This window comes from Thamnophis elegans, chromosome 1 (genome assembly GCF_009769535.1).
Source record: "Thamnophis elegans isolate rThaEle1 chromosome 1, rThaEle1.pri, whole genome shotgun sequence".
NCBI classification, from domain to species: domain Eukaryota; kingdom Metazoa; phylum Chordata; class Lepidosauria; order Squamata; family Colubridae; genus Thamnophis; species Thamnophis elegans.
This window is the reverse complement of record NC_045541.1, coordinates 142,616,067-142,633,854: the sequence shown is the minus strand read 5'-3', so window position 1 is coordinate 142,633,854 and position 17,788 is coordinate 142,616,067. Positions and strand designations below refer to the sequence as shown.

Here is a 17,788-nt window from a genome sequence, read left to right as displayed (position 1 = left end):
CTGAAGCCCAATGCAAAAGATGGCTTCCAGGCCTGACAGGAACTAGGGAAGAACTGCATCTCTTGAACAAGAACCAATAGAACCAAGGAAGTATTATTAGATACTGTAATTGTACAGTATCTGTAATTGTACAGTGGGAATAACCTTGAGAGACTGTAGGCAGGGGAAGAGTCAGATAAGAAGCAGCTTAGTCTGCAAAAGGAATGTGGACATGGCAAACAGCTCAGAAAGGATCCTCCTTAGTTTTTCTAAAGTGTATTAGTATCACATAAACATGCATGCCATTCAGGTAAATCCATTCATACAGTGGACCCATTTTAAAATTAGTCACATAGGTATAGGTCAGTGATGGTTAAGCTTTTTGTCGCTGAGTGCTGAAAGTGTGTCTGTGCATGCACACCCCCATAATGCAATCTGTGTGTGAGACCCCTCCCCTGTGTGCCCTGCCCCACCTGTGCATGTGCCCCTCCCCACACACATGCATGTGTGACCCCGCCATGTGCGACCCCCACACATGCACACACATCTCCTGCATGCACCCTGCCCATGCACAGCAGAGACCCAAAAATCAGGAGGTGCAGGTGCATGCACAGTGGAGCTGAGCTGGGGCAACGGCTCACATGCTCACAGAGAGGGCTCTACGTGCCACATGTGGCATGCGTGCCATAGGTTCACCATAGGTTCCTCATGGTAATAAGGAAACATAGATTTCAAACCTGAATTGTTTTTATTAGGCATGATATCAGAAAAACGTGATAAGAAAAATATGTATTTAATATTACATGTCTTATCAGCAGCAGGGATTATTTTTGCACAATACTGGAAAAGTGAAGATATACCGCGAGAGGAAGAAATAGTCAAGAAAATATTAGATTGTGCAGAAATGGATAGATTAACATTGATTCTACCAATGGTTGGAAAAAAGGTGTGGAGATTAAGAAAGTAATCTGTATTGTTAAGCAAATTAAATACCCAGACAACAGATGTTTATTAAGCACTAAGAAATGTATTTAATAGAAAATCATTTTTTTTAAAGAACTAGTCCTATAGGTTACTGACAAAGGGTATATGCATTCAATCTGTGAATAGAAGTTTGAAGCACAGGTTCAGTTCTTCAAATTGTAGGCATGAGCTAATATAATTAGATTCTTTTTAATATGGTGGCGAAAATGGTGGTTGTGCTGATGATGGTACCTATAATATATAGAAATTATATATTAGCAGGGTGAGAAAGCTTGCTTTCTGACATGCTAATTTCACCACTGATTTGGATGGGAAGGAGATTTGGCTGTGACATCTGTCACCCCATTGATCACCAGGGTTGACTCAGTTGATCTGGCTGGCTACATGGGGCATCTCCTTCCTCCCTTACCATTCCTTGTGTGTCCTTCCCGAAGCTGCGTTCTTGGTGGAAGAGGATGACTGTCTCAGATAGGAGTGCACTGATCTTGGGTCAAGGTATAAGATACAGGGGTAGGCTTCAAAAATTTCAGCAATGGGTTCTCTGCCCAGTTGCTGGGTGAGCGTGGCCATGGTGGGCATGGCCTAGTCAGCCTCCTGCACCACGGCAGGAAGTGGGGCGTTTTTGCCTCCGCCAGGCTCTGGAGGCTTTCCTCCAGGCTTTCCTCTGGGAGGGCAAAAACTGTTTCCCCAGGCTCCAAAGACCCTCCAGAGGCCGGAAACCGGCCCATTTTCCAACCTCCAAAACTTCTGGGAGGCCCATTTCCCCCCTCTATGAGCCTCCGTGCAGGTGCTGCACTTACTTCGCATCCAAAATGGGCCACGTGGAGACTCCTGAGAGGGGAGAGCCAGGGGGCAGGGCAGGGGCGGGGCCAGCCAGGAGTGGGATTTAGAGGTTCTCCAAACCAGCCCACCCTTGATAAGATAGTTGCATTCCCCTACTAGAACTTACAAAGAAGCTCATAGTTGATTTGTTGTAATGATTGGTTGGTATTTAGAAGATATATTTGGTCATGTATTTGATTGTGATCCAGTGGTGGGTTGCAGGCACTATGCCCCGGTACAGGCGTACCGGAGCCAGCCCAGAGCATTGGGTACCATTCCAGTACGGTGCTCCGGAGGGCCCACCCACACTCCTTACCATGTTTTAAAGCTGCCGACACTTTAAAAGCAGCTGGAGCGTCACGGAGGCTTGCGGAAGCATTGTTTCCAGCTACAACACATGCGCGCACTGGGCACGTGCATGTGGGTGATGCTGGGGCCATTCCAACCGTCCTGGTTGGAACAGAATCCAGAACCCACCACTGTCATCACCCCATTTTGAAAATCAGATCTAAAGTTTGAAATCTCTATCGATTTAACGGAGTTTAGTGGGACTTGTTTATTGATCAATACTATTATACTTAAATTATTCACACTTTGTCCTTTGTACTTTGTCCCTGGCTTTAATATCTCCACCTAACATACCAAACTTGCTCTGAATTTAAAAAAAAAACATTGCACCCTACCTCTACTCCTGTTTCAAATGCTTTTATGTCCATTTCTCTCTGCCCAGCCTCTTCTAATGCAATGATCCAGCAGTTGCAGAATGAATTTGACAGCAGTGTGGAGAAAGCAGAAGATTGGATGAAGACCATCCAGGAGAGGCTGAGGATCAATGACAATACTAAAGGGCCTCGCTCTGCCTTGGAGGCCAGACTCAGGGACACAGAGGTAAAAGACCCATGTTCGCAGAAACAATATTTTTATAGTTGTGATTATTATATAAAGGCGTATTCTGAAATCTTGCTTCAGTTGCCCTCCTGGCTCAGATGCACAATGGAGATACCAAAACAATGACGCTAAGAGGTGTATAGTGTGATGCACGTGTGAAAAGAAACCAATGTCCTTCCCATGCAATTTTTTCTTTAGTTTCTTCTATTCAAAAGTACAGTTAGTCCTTGACTTACGACCACAACTGAGCCCCAACTTTTTGTTGTTAAGTGAGACGTTTGTTAAATGAATGTTGCCCGTTTTACAACCTTTCTTGCCATACTTGTGAAGGGAATCTGGCTTCCCCATTGAATTTGCTTGTCAGAAGGTCGCAAAAAGTGATCCCATGATCCTGGGACACTGCAACCATCACAAATATGAGTCAGTTGCCAAGCATCCAGATTTTGATCACGTGACCATTGGGATGCTACAATGGTCGTAAGTGTGAAACATAATCATAAGTCACTTTTTTCCGTGCCATTGTAATTTTGAATGGTCACTAAATGAACTTTTGTAAGTCAACAACAATCTTATGCTATTTATGTCTATGAAAATTCCATTTAGCTATCATAATTCATTGACAGGCATGAATCTCTTAGTCAGATAAATTGCCATTATAGCATTCACAAAGCTCCTGCCGTGAGAACTTCTAGTACAGCCCAGGACTGATGTGGTCCAGCAGGAATCGTTGGAGCTGCCGATGGACTCCGATAGCAAGGAACCCTATGAGCCTGCTATGGAAGATGTGGAGGACCATGGGCAGGGTTCAGACTCAGAGCAGGGACCAGAGAGACTGGTTGGCCACCAGGAGGCACCTGAGGCATGGAGCAGTGGAGAAGATCAAAGGGAGTTTGTCCCTGATGCCAGGCAACGGAGGGCGGACAAACGGAGGCAGCAGTTACGGAGACAGACTCATAAGAGATAATCAAGCCCAGGTGGTTGTGGCTTGGCCCCTCCCAAGAGAGTATATAAGAAGAGACTTGGGGAGGAGTACTTTTGCAGGACACAACCATTCGTAGTAATCTGGAGAACTCCTTGTCTGGTCTCCCTTGTGTTCCCGTGTCTGTTGGAGTCTGGGTTGCTGCCAACGTCTTGCCAGTGAGTCGTGTTTGGGCTTTCAGCCAACAGGATTATAATTGCTGTGAATAAAGAGTGGCAAACAGCTACGCCTGTGTCTGTGTTCATTACCGGACAGAAGGGGGCCAGAACACAGGACTATAAGGGCATGAGGATCATGCTCTATACTTTTCTGTGATTAACTTAAAATTATTAAACATGTAATGCTAATTTTTATCTATTGCTATAATTAAATTATTCTAAATAATGTTACCCTTTTTTGCTGTTTCCTATTAAAAACAAATCTTTTTTTTAATTTAAATCTAAACTGGATTTTTTATAGAGTTGCTTGTGAGATGAGCAGGTATATAAATATGATGAATAAATAAAATATATTCAAACTAGTCTCTCCCTCTAATTGTTCTCCTTGACTTTAGTCTTAGAGGTAGTGAGGAAACTTTTTGACTAACAACATTATCATGAATATTGACAGGGGAGATACAAGAGAAGGGCAAAAAAAAATCATGCTTATACTTACAGCATTGTGCAAATGTTATTGCTTATGTAACGTGTTTCCTCGAAAATATGACATGTCCTGAAAATAAGGCCATGCCGTATTTTTCAGGTGGGCAAAAATATAAGCCCACCCCTAAAAATAAGCCACTTGGACAACCCCCCCTCCAGCCAGGCAGAGCACCACTCATCAACCTGACAGTATCCCGAAGGCGCCAAGCCGCGGGAGCCTGGGGGAGGGCAAAGGCCCTTGCGTTGCTTGGTGCCTTCCACTAGGTTGGTGAATAGTGCTGTGCCCAGCTGGAGAGGGGGGTTGCTGGGCGGCTGCTTTCTTGCGAGCGGGCTCCCAAAGAGTGGGGCACAGCCTCAGGGGCGAATGGCTATGTTGTGCTGTTGCAACAGTGCAACACAGCAGCCATGAGGTGACCATGCTCATGAGCAGCCACCTGGCAAACCCCCTTTCCACCTGGGCAGAGCACCTTCTCTGACCTAGGGGTATCTCGAAGGTGCCAAGCCACATGGTGCTCTGCCCACCCGCCAGCTCCCGTGGCTTGGTACATTTGGGATACTCCAAAGTCAGTGAACGGCACTCTGCCCAGCTGGAGAGGGGGGTTGCATAAGCGCCTGTTCTGCCCCCAGCTCGCTTGCCTCCCAGCCTCACCATGCCCTGGCCCAGCTCTGCCTGCAGGGCCAGGGCATCGCCGCCACCGCTGCCACCCTCCCAGCATGGCTCTCCGGCTTCCAAAGTCCAGAGATCGGCTGCCAGGTCTTCCTGGCTGGATGCCCTTCCTGTCACCAATGCAGTGCTTTGTTCAGCAGATATATTCTCATTGTGCCCAGAGAGAGAAATATCTGCCTCTACCTAGGATCGAACTCACAGCCTCCTGATTATGAGGTGAGAACTCCACCTCTAAGCCACTGAACCACACATTGTCATTATATAATTGTGCATTTGTGACATGATTTCTTGACATAAGAACTATTTCCAAAACCTCTTCCTTCACTGCAATTTTGGACAAAAATTAAGCTCACAAGTTATACTGCCCTGTAGACATTAACGGGTGTGGATTTTTTCCCACATGCATCAGGATTTGTGAATCATAATGCAGAAACGTGATATATCTACAGAGCCATCAGTTACAATTTGATATACTTTAGGCAATCATAAATGATGCTTATTATGTGGAGTTGGGGAGTCAGGCTATTTTAAATCCCTCAAATAATCGCCTTTCCTAAAATTGTTCCCTCTGGTCATCTAGATGAGGAATTATGAGAGTAGAACTATATTCAGCACTCTTTTCAGAGATATAATTGAAAGAAGAAAAGTTTTAAAATTTATTGCATTTATTAATGGCCACTAAGTAAGTCAGTAGTATTTCTCCAAATCTTGCTAACTACACTTTCCTAGTGTTTGTCATCTGTAATCATATCTAATCATATCTACTACTACTGGGAATTATAATCCATTAATAGGTGAAGAGCCACATGTTCCACCTCACCATTCAGCTAAAGGAGCTGTGCTCCACAGGAGGTTGTGTAGGAAACAAGATGGCGGGCATGACTATGCAGTCAAGTACTGTGTTGTGCGTGTGATATGTTTAAAAATGGGCATGTTTTGATCACATGGTGGTGTCCACCATCCTTTTGAATTACCCCTCTGGATGTCTCCGGTGCCCTACACTCCAGAGCCATTGCAGAAAAGTGAGTAAAACTGTTGTGCCTAAAGGCTGGATGAGATATTATTTTTATTAATGGACCTTAATTTAATCCACTGTTGTTCATTTTTTTTGCACCCAAATAGTTGAATATAGTGTCTCTTTGGTTATATAATCCCCCTTTTAAATAGCCCATAATATACAAATAAGAATAAGACATATTGGAGATAAATAGGATTTTGGCAAATGTCTGCTATATACTCTACAATTCATTCTCCCAAGTGGTGGATTATCCTGGGACTAATGTAGCATTCATCCATACACAAGAGGAAAGTGGGCATAAACTCGGGGAAACCTCATGCATGCATATCCATTGTGCTATTGTACCTTGCAATTAGCGACAGAAAAGTGCAGAAAAGGGTATGGGAAAAGAGTACGAAAGTAAAAGTAAAAAACCTAAGGCAGGAGATAAGAAAAAGAAAACTCTACTAAAATTAGTTTACAGCAACACTATATGTCAGACCTGGAAGCCATCTTTTACCTTTGGAACTTCAGGCTTGCCACATTTTCTACTGTGGGAAAATGGAAGGGGGGATTATACAGAGTGTGGGTGATATATAGTCAAAATAACATTCTTTCTCAGAAAGTCAAGGCCAGCTTGCCCTGCAGCTGCGATGAGGTGACTCCAGATCTCCAGTTTGGATGGTGCTTGATTGAACCACATGAAGGACATGTGGGTGCTGGGCAGGAACTTGAACTTTCTTTTGGGTGGGGAAAACCTGGAAACTTTTCAGATTCAAGTTTTCCCAGATGTGCCAATATGACATCTCTAATAAAGTGGAACTTTGAGGAAACTCGAGCCTCGGAGTCTTCTTTCGTTGGGGGTGTTGCTTGGAACCCTGACACTATCCAGCATACATCTCCTAATCTTACTACATTGTCAATCAACCCTTGCAAGGGAATTCCCAGTGTCAACAAAATAATCATTAAAGAGAAAAAGATCTTTAGCAGATAAAACATCTAAAGGCAACACAGTGTTCACCTGTCAACAGGGGTGGGTTTCAGGCGGTTCGCGGCGGTCCCTGGCCGAAGGGTCCACCCGCCTGCCCGCATTTCTTACCCGGTTTTGACGAGTTCTGCGCTTCCACGCATGCGCAGGACGCATACAGCGCCTGCGCGATCCTCCAGGAGCAGCTGGAGCATCGCACAGACGCTAGTACGCATGTGTGCACTGCGCGCATGCACGAGGACGCCACCGGCCCCGTTCCAACCGAACCGGTTGGAACGGGGCGAGAAACCCACCCCTGCCTGTCAACCACCGAAATCCAATGGAAATCTGCTGAATAGCTTTAGAATGATAATTGATTGTTAGGAGTAGAGGCTTGGTATTACCGAAATGCTGAAAATAGGATTGTATCTGCTTTCAAGATCACAAAAGCAGTTCCCCCAAAAGGGGGCAGGGAGATGGGGAGGAAAGAAAAAAGTCACTATTTTAAAATAATCTCAGCAGTATCATCTAATACACACACACACACACACACACACACACACACACACACTCTTTGACATGCATACATGCATCTATCCTCGTAGCTCTTAGTCTCCTGTCCAGTATTTCTCAGAGCAAAATGCACAAAATTGCACAATAAATGTGGAGGTCTAATTCTGTTAAATGTCCACCTTGCTAGAAGATTAATTTGTAGTTCATTAACTTAATTAAATCAATTGATGTGACATTCAGTTAAAATGTGCCCCTAATAGTATAATCCTAACCCGGCTTTATTTACTGGAAAATGATGACATATAATCATATAGTACAGAAACACACAATTTATATTAAATTATGTCAGTTAAAATTCCCCTGTGCAGGAATTATTTTAAAGCACAGGATGGGAAGATTGAATTAACCCTATTATGAGAAAGCCTCCTTTATCCGTTTTCTTCCTTTCCATTCACTCACTCAATGCATTTCCTTCTGTTTACTCTGAATGAAGCAACCGATAGTCTATAGTCCATAATTTTCCAGTGTTAAAAGAGTATGGATCTAGTTTTTTTTTCTTTTTAAGTATGTTTCTAAAAAAAAAACCTCGTTAAAGAATATATTCATGTTTTAATTTAATTTTAATTTCCATGTATGATTCTTCCTAATAGAAAATTTGTGCATTGGAACCTGAAGGCCGGTTGAAAATGGACCTGGTCCTAATGAAGGCTGATGCTCTGCTTCAGTGTATCAGTGAAGAGCAAAAGCATGAAATATTATCCAGGCTAAAAGATGTTAAAGCCATGTGGGAAGAAACAGCCATATACATTACTCATTGTCACAGGTAAGATTCCCAAGTGCCTCCCATTAGGTCGCCCACCAATGGCTTTTAAGAGTTTTCTGAGCAGAAACCTCTTAAGCCAGACAGAAAATGGCCCACAACCTTTTAGGTTTTTCCTGAATGCCAACGCTCTACTTAACAATTAATTGCCACAACACTGTCAAATAATTTAAGACTGTAAAGGAAGACTTCTCTTCCTTCCTAGTACGTATCTCTTCTCATTTATATAATGATGCTGCTTGTATCTTTCAATTTATATTGTTTTATTTGTTTACTAGTACGATTTGATAGCTTATTATTAACCTTGACTATCATTAAATGTTGTATCTTTTTATTCCTGATGAGTGTATTTTATTCTCCTTATGTACACTGAGAGCCTATGCACCAAAGACAAATTCCTTGTGGGTCCAATCACATTTGGCCAATAAAAAATGCTATTCTATTCCATTCCATTCTATTATATTCTACTCTACCCTACCCTACCCTACCCTACGCTACGCTACGCTACGCTATTCTTAAACAAATGCCATATTTTGATGTTGGAATTTATTGGCAAGTACTATTTATAATTGTAGACTATCTAGTTTAGTTGAGCTTAAATGGACTCCAGAGGATGGTAGAGGACAGGAAGACCTGGAGGAATGTTGTCCATGGGGCTGTGATGAGTTGGACACTTCACAACTAACAATAACTAGTTTAGTGCCCTCTGGATACAACTATCACCTGCTACTGGTCATACTATCCAGAGATGATTCTCTTTAATGTTGGAGAAGGCAGAATTAATGTACTTAGCTGTCTTTTCTGTTTCAACAGCCGCATTGAGTGGGTGTGGTTGCATTGGAGTGAATACTTGAAGGCCCAGGATGAATTTTACACCTGGCTTCACAACATGAAGGTGACCTTGGAACCTGACATAGAGTTGCAGCTTGGCTTAAAGGAGAAGCAGTGGCAGTTTAGCCATGCTCAGATCCTACTGAAAGATGTTCAGAATCGGTCATCTTTGCTGGATCGGCTACTAGAGGAAGCCATATCTCTCTATAACCGGATTGGAGATACAAGTGTCGATGAAGATGCCAGAGAAAAGATGAAGGAAGAATATGAAGAAATCAAGAACGAAGCAGAGGTGAGAAAAATTCAGAGTGAAGGCCAAATAGAAGAGCAAAGTAGATGTTGCAGTAGGTGTCCTCTGCTCCTTTCCCCTATATTTAATTTGCCCCCCCCCCCCAGCAGACAGATCAGCGAATTCCCTTTTGTTTTGATCGGGAGTTGCAGATGTTGGCAGAGATCATATGATTTACCATGCTTCTCCTTGGTCCTGATGGTTGAGTAAACCTCAGTGCCCAAGTTCACACATACTTTATAGACTTTAAAGATTATAGCAATAGCACTTAGACTTATATACCACTTCATAGTGTTTTTACAGCCCTCTCTAAGTGCAGAGTCAGCATATTGCCCCCAACAGTCTGGCTCCTCATTTTACCCACCTCGAAAAGATAGTAGGCTGAGTCAACCTTGGTGACATTTGAACTGCTGAACTGCAGCTAGCAGTCAGCTGCAGTACTGCACTCTAACCACTGCACCACCTTGGCTCTTTCATATTTACACATTAAACTGAGCCACATAAATCATCAGTGGGTTGAGGGCTGAGGCAGGCAAATTTGATCAGGATAAATGTGGTCTCTTTTCTATGTGTTATTTTCTCGTGCTTATGAAGTATTTTAGGCCTCTTGTAAATATGGCCTTTCCCCTTTTAAGCTGAGCAGTTTTAATGCTTCAATTGAATACCAGCTAGGAGTAACATGCATTCTTCCATCCTACTAATAAAGAGTATTTTTACTGTTCTACCTCCATTCTTCCCAGTTTTGTCAATTGTACAACTGAAATATATACAATATCTTTGTTCCTCCTCTCTTCTCATTATATCTTCAGCTATGCATAGCCTAAAAACTTGGGTGACTATTATTACAATAATACTGTGTAAATAATTACTAGAGATGGCCTCTCATTCTACCGTTAGTTGGAATTTCAATAGTATTTGGAACCAAATCCAAAGGAAAGGCTTAGGGCAAAAGTTGTCTACTACTTTAGAAGTATTTCATACTATAGTTGACAAAACTGAGAAGAATGGAGGTAGAACAGTAAAAACACTCTTTATTAGTAGGGTGGAAAAAAACCCTTTTTTATTGACCACTTAATGAATGCATAGACATGTTGCATAGAAAATCAGGAACAGTCTAAACATTCTGCAGTATCTGGATACATGATGTCATACTATTTTAAATCTCATTATTGGTTTCCCTCATCTGTTTATTTTCACACTTCAGAGTGAACCTAGACACAGGAATAATTTATATACTGCTCAGCCTCTTGCTCATCCTTCCAAATAACTTCTAAAGCTTCCAAATCAAATTGGGATACCACATCTGTCTTGGGTTTAATGTTAAACCTTCCTCCCAATCACATAATCCTCTAGATCTTTGCGTCATAAATACATTTATATGAAATGACTTTCATATTTTATGTAATGGATATAACAAACGTTACCGCTACAACTCTGGCCCAAATATGAAAGCAAATAACAAGAAGGACCATTACGATCTGCATGTATTTAAATGTATGCAGTTAAGAAGAGGCAATCGTGACTGAAAAGAAACTATCCATTTGCTAACAAATTTATTTTTTCCCTAATTGTTGCATTGGTTACACTTGAAGAACAGTTTCAGAACTTCACCCTTCGGTTTTCCAAGGCTTTTATTGTACATTGTGTTCCAAAGAAAGTGGTGTTCCTGATGCGCAAAGCTTAAATCATTCTTTGTGATACATCAATTCAAATTTGTGGTTCATAATAACCTTTTCTGTAGAGCACTCTTTGAGATGGTTCCTGTGAAAAATTTCACACTCTATTCTTCTGACTAGTGATTCATTTTATTTCTAAAACACTTCATTTTCAATCATGATAATTGACTACAAAATGTAGTTTCTTGGCTTTAAATTAACCTTGGTAACATTTTATTTTTGTACTTTATTTTTATTCTGATTTTAGAAAGGTAAGTAAATTATCCTTATAAACAAAGAGATACACCAGAAAGAAAGGGGGGTCAGGAGGAAAATGTTTGAAACAGATAAAAATCACAAGCAGGGTTTTTTTCTGTTAAAATTCATACGTTTTTTTTAACCAAAGAAACCCTTCCTATCTATTTGTACCAATTCACTGGAGCCTCATCCCTCAGAAAGGAAACAGATTTGCACCGAATTACAATTTAGGGATACCCTAAAACAGTGATGGCTAATCTTTTTGCCATCATGTGCCAAAAGCAGGAGGAACACCAGGGTGGGTGGGTTCCTGCGTACGCGTGTCCACACACATACTGTATTTTTTGGAGTATAAGACTAAAAAGAGGCTGAAAATCTGGGTGTGTCTTATACACTGAATACACCATTTTTTGCCTTCTGAAGCCCACCCTTTCATCAAAATGGCCGTGCATAGCCTTATGGAGGCTTTCAGACAACTCCTGGGGGCTAAAGAGGGCAGAAATGAGCAACAAATGGGCTGTTGTATGCCCCCCCAGCCCCCAGCAGCACTCTATAAGCTCCATAAGGCTATGGATGCAATTGTTTTGACAAAAAAGGCCCATTTACATGAAAAACGGGCCCTTTTTTGCTCGTTTTTGCCCCCCCCCCAAGCACTCTTCAAGCCCCCTGAAGGCTATTCATGCCTTTAAAGGGGGGGCATTTTCACGAAATATGGGACATTTTGGGGAGGTTTGCAGAGTGCCAAAACCTTTTTCCCCCTTTCCCCTGTTTAGTAGGAGCGGTTGATGAGAATTACATTGATCAAGTGCTGTCCCAGCAGAAACAAAGTTTTAGGTGCTACAGGTTGTCAGCTATTTCCTTCTCCAGCACATGGATAAATACTCCTGGAAACATCTACCTACCTACTCTCTCTCTCTCTTTCCCTGCTTACCTACTGTATTTCTCTCTCTCTCTCTCTCCTCCTACCCCTCCCTCTTCCTCTCCCTATCTCCCTCTATCTATCTACCTATATACTTACCTACCTACTCTCTCCCCCCCATCTATCTACTGTATTTCTCTCTATTTCTCTCTATATATCCCTCTACCTATCAACCTACATACTTTCTCTCTCTCTCCCTACCTATCTACTGTATCTCTCTCTCTCTCTCTCTCCCTCCCTCCCTCTCTCCCTTTATCTACCTACCTATCTATTCTATTTCTCTCTCTTTCTCTCCCTCTCTATCCCTTTATCTACCTACCTACTTTTTTTAAAAAAAATTGCCTCTTCAAAGCCTGGGTGCGTCTTATACTCTGGTGCGTCTTATATTCTGAAAAATACGATAACTCTATGTGTGCTCCCCCCGCATGCATGGGTACAATCTCCTACACATGTGCGGGATCTCCCCCCCCCTCCGCACATGTGGGCACAACCCCATTTTTTGCCCTCCCCAGGATCCAGAGGCTTTCTAGGAGCCTGGGGAGGACAAATATGGCCCCCCTGCTCCCCTCAGAAGCTGGAAATGGCCTATTTTTCCCCCTCCGGAGGCTTCAGGGAAGCCTATGGAGGATGAAAAATGACCAAATATGAAGGCTGAAATCAGCTGGCCAGCACGCATGTGTGGCGGAGCTGATAGGGCAATGCCTCGCGTGCCCTCAGAAATGGCTCCGCATGCCACCTGTGGTACAAGCACCCTAGGTTTGCCATCACGGCTCTAAAATATGTTTTAGCATAAAGAAAACCTTCATAGTATTGTAAGTAATCATATACCCTTCTTTCTTTGGCAAATAATTCTATCCCCTTTTTGCTTTTCAACTCTGCTAATAGTCTGTCACTTGCAGGGATCCTGCATTGCTCCCTTCTCATGTTAGCAGTGCAAAATTTTAAACAGCCCTTTCTGTTTGTTTGTTTGTTTTGAATTTATGAGCCATCCCAAACTCCAGAGGAGTCTGTGAAATCCCTTCTCCGGGATTGGGACCCTTATTGTGAGATGGAAAAGTTCTCAACTTTTTTTTTTCTCCTGTCAGTTGCAATGAAAATGTGTCCCCCCACCACCTCCGCCCAAATGAGTTTGAGGTCAGAAGGGGAGAGCCATTCCTACCTGTGGAAGGCTCTCTCCACAGAACTTAATGGCAGATTTTGGAAAGAGCATTTTTAATGTAATACATGGCAGAACAAATTTTATTCCTCTTTTATTCCAATTGCAGTCACAAGCAATTAGGGCATTCACAAGAGGGTGTCAAAAAAAAGGTCAAAATGCTTGCTTTACTCATGGCTACCACCTTGACTTTTTTTTTACACTCACCAAGAACACCCCTATCTGCAGTTGTCTTCCGATTGCAATGCTATTATAAAGAGAGTAACTCAGACAAAATTCAATCTACCTCTGCTTGTAGTCTTGCTAATATTGAGGTCTGAATGAAACTTCTATATTCCAAGGGAGTATAAATGGAAAACATTGGAGGAGAGTTATTGCCTTACTGGCTTGTTAATAAGTTGCCACTGTAGAAAACTGGCTGCTGGATGTTTGATAGGTGGGTCCTTGGTCTCATCCAGAAACCTTCTCTCTTGCCTTTAGCAGAAAATTATCCAATTGATGAGGAGTGTTAGCTAACCCTGGAGCTACACTAGTACTGGTTTGCATGTTTGCATATTTGCCCTGAGGGAACTGCCTGTATAGTTCCCTTTATATTGTCCCACAAAAGAGGGGGGCGGGGAATTAGGAATTTAAATTTTTGAATAACTCACAAGGGCCCCCTAGTGGAACATTACATTGAAAAACCTGCAGAGATAATGCATATTGAACTGTGTATTTTTTCTTAAATGATTTCTGTTATTTCCTGCAAGTGTTTTTATTTTCAATTCAGTACTTGAAATGCTGTCATTAATGAGAAGTTGTCAGGGTTCCAAATAACATCCTCTATGAAATAATAGCTCGAGGCAAGATGTTCCTCAAAACACCAATTTATTAGAAGAGCCATGTTGGCACATCTGGGAAAACCCAAATCTGAAAGCTTCCAGGTTTTCCCCACCCAGTTGAAAGTTCAAGACCTTACCCCAACATCCACAAACCCATCAAATGGTCCAATCAGTTACTGCTGTGGATGAAGATTCCTCCCGTCCACCTCCATCCAGGTGCAGGGATAAGGCGACCTTGACTTTCTGAGAAGGAATGTTATTATGGCTACACATCTCCCAAGCTTCATACCATCCCCGCTCCCAGTTTCCCATAGTAACTATGTTTGAATCTGTGTCAGGCTTGAGGCCCTATCCCACGATGGCTTCCAATCCTGACATTGAGTTTATTTTTTAAAAAAACAACAGTCTTTCCCTTTGGGATATTTCTCTTGTTTCAGAGAAGAGTGATGTTACTTGAAAAGATAACAACAGAGCACAAGCTATATAAGACCAATGTTGACCAGTTTCGGCTATGGCTGACTCAGCTAACAGAAAGATTAAACTGCTGTCTCAATCAAGAATCAAAACTGCCAGCAGAAAATAAAATCAAAGCATTACAGGTATTTGATTGCTGAAGTTATTTCTGTGAAGGTGTTGTTTTGCTAAGATGTTGGAGTTCTGTTTTTTTAAGCTGCCAGGAGCCTCTGTGAAGGAACCTTTTAAAAAAATATCAAGATGACTTAATTTATGCAGTTGTAACCAACATCTTGACTTATTTAATTTCCTTGAAACATGCCCATCATTTCCCCACAAGCAGGGATCTATGACTTACCCAATCCTGCTCCCTGCACTACTTGTATTAACAGGGCATCGGTCAAAAAACACCAGTTCCCCCACCCCCATCGAATGTAGATTCCTCCAGAGTTATTTTTATTTTTAAAGGATTGTGCTGTGTTTTGCACACTGTTTTACAGTTTACCGAGCAGAGGTTTAAAGCTCCTGGAACTTCTTTCTGCTCCAGCAAAATTCAAAGAATGGTAATATCCATGTTGATTATTACTGGAAATGCATCTAAAAGTACCTTTACGCCCATATTAAAGAATAATAAATCTGTAACATGAAATATAAAATCAAATTTGAATGGATTTTTCATTTGTGCTTTTAAATTGTCTGGATTTACTACAGCCATGAGATCCAGTTTATTAGAATTTGGAAGTTTTTCCCTGCCTTCAGGGACTAAAACTAGCAATAGCAATAGCAGTAGACTTATATACCGCTTCATAGGCCTTTCAGGCCTCTCTAAGCGGTTTACAGAGAGTCAGCATATCGCCCCCAACAACAATCTGAGTCCTCATTTTACCCACCTCGGAAGGATGGAAGGCTGAGTCAACCCTGAGCCGGTGAGATTTGAACCGCTGACCTGCTGATCTAGCAGTAGCCTGCAGTGCTGCATTTAACCACTGCGCCACCTTGGCTCTTCTCTGTTACCATAAGATATAAAATTCTTATGAATTGCTAGTAGTCAGGGATTTTATGTGACCTCTAGATATTTTTATTTTAAGTTATATATCTTGTTTTGATGAATGGACCAAGCATTTAGAAGTGCTCCATTTCAGAAGATATTAGTATCATACAATGTGTAATAATATCAGAAGTGGTCCGGCACGCTGGTAAGGGCAGAAGATGCACACATTGTTCCCCAACAGAGATGTGACATAAATCCAAGAACCACTGTTGCCTGATCCAGCCTGGGTCTGGTGGATTCATAGTTATGACATTCCCGGCATGATGGCCATTCAAAAATTTTTGGGTAACCAGGCACAAGGCACGCTGGCCTTTTTTTTGTGTCCATAGACAGCAATGCTGTCTCAGTACTCGTATTTTCTACATGTCAGATTGGAAATAACTCACTTCGCAACTCTTTTCTCCTGCAGGATATTACAAAAGATATAAGGAGTGGAGAAAAGAAATGGAAACATTTAGAAGCACAGTCTATAGATGTAATGCAAAACACCTCTCCCCTGGGGGCAGAAATGATGAAGGCTGAGCTTGAGGAATTGAAAAAACTCCTGGAGAATATAAAGCTAGTGAGTGTGGAGGAAGAGGAGAAACTGCTGAAGAGCCTTCAGTCCGAAAACACCTACCACACCCAGGCCAGGGTGCTCGAAACTGATGTTCAAGAATTCCGTAAAAGGCTGAAAAGACTAGGAAACCACTTTGAAAAGGATGATATTGTGAGAAGTGATGAGGATTTAATTTCTCTATGGAGAGAATACATGGTGAGTATTTATTGAATAGTAAACAACTAGGAACAAAGGCACATAATGAAATGACAGTGAAATTAAAGCTTGCTCGTCTATGCAGATACAATTACATTAAAATAAATGGTTGAGACATCTTCAGGGCAACATTTTAATGGGTCCCAATGAATTGTGCCCTTATCCAGGATGTTCCATTTCATTGGAACTGGCATCCTTTGTTCTATTCCTACTAAGAAACTGATATTAACATGAGGCAATCCTAAGTCTTTTTTCTTGTTTTGCAAATTTTGTATAAATGTTGGTGGAAATGCATAAGTCACTTTTACCTGTAGCTAATTTATGAAATGAAGGGATCCAGTGGCTCAGTGGCTAAGACGCTGAGCTTGTCAATCAGAAGGTTGGCAGTTTGGTGATTTGAATCCCTAGTATTGCGTAATGGAGTGAGCTCCCGTTACTTGTCCCAGCTTCTGCCAGCCTAGCAGTTCGAAAGCATGTAAAAATGCAAGTAGAAAAAATAGGAACCACCTTTGGTGGGAAGGTAACAGTGTTCTGTGTATCATTGGCATTTAGTCATGCTGGCCACATGACCATGGAGACGTCTTTGGACAGCGCTGGCTCTTCAGCTTAGAAACGGAGATGAGCACCGCCCCCTAGAGACTGGAATGACTAGCATGCATGTGTGGGAAACCTTATCTTTACTTTATGAAATAATGAAAGACACCATTGTTTGTTTCCTCTTAAACTTTCATCACAAGCTGATGAGTTTTCTTCAGTTGAGGTTTCGGGGTGTTTTTAATCTATGACTTTTATGAAGCATTAGGATGGGAGAAGTTGCCACTGTAAGTTTGCTTTTATTATGAGACATACATTTATGCTATATTGTGACTGTGTTTTTATTTATATGTTTGGAGTTTGAATTTAATTGCAGATTTTAAAAAACAAACACAGCTATGTATGTCAATATTTCTTGACAATAATTTTGTTTTTAAGGCAACGAAGGCAAACCTTACAGCAGAAGAACCAAAGGCTGAGAAACTGAAGATTCAACTGAAGGAGTTGTTCAAATTTTCACAAGACTTACAGCCTCTCTCTGACAGTGTGATCCATGCCATACAAGAATATCAAAGGTATTTTGCTGAAGGAAGTGGCATAATTCAGAATAAATGACAGCACGGGATCAGGTAGTTCCAAAAATACATTTCAATGAAAGGACTGATATAGACAATATATTGTTTCAAAATTAAGAAATAAAAATCTGAAAGAAGGCAATGGCAAATTACATCTCTTGACTTCCACTGGTCTTAAAGTGTATTTGAAATGAGATTTGCCTTTTTTTCCCCTTCTCAAAGTTCTAGGTGCCTT

At 41.7% G+C, this 17,788-nt stretch overlaps 1 protein-coding gene across 2 annotated transcripts in view; it reads left to right on the top strand.

Moving 5' to 3' along the window:
- Positions 1–17,788, top strand: part of SYNE3 (spectrin repeat containing nuclear envelope family member 3) — an 84,836-nt gene that overhangs the window by 22,254 nt on the left and 44,794 nt on the right. The window contains exons 2-7 of one of the 2 annotated variants that reach the window (XM_032233790.1): positions 2,516–2,673; positions 8,088–8,260; positions 9,071–9,380; positions 14,624–14,785; positions 16,100–16,444; positions 17,417–17,553. In XM_032233790.1, coding sequence (XP_032089681.1) covers positions 2,530–2,673; positions 8,088–8,260; positions 9,071–9,380; positions 14,624–14,785; positions 16,100–16,444; positions 17,417–17,553 — 1,271 coding nt within the window. In that variant the 5' untranslated portion in view covers positions 2,516–2,529. The remainder of the gene's footprint in view (positions 1–2,515; positions 2,674–8,087; positions 8,261–9,070; positions 9,381–14,623; positions 14,786–16,099; positions 16,445–17,416; positions 17,554–17,788) is intronic. The other variant, XM_032233800.1, reaches the window with a different exon arrangement.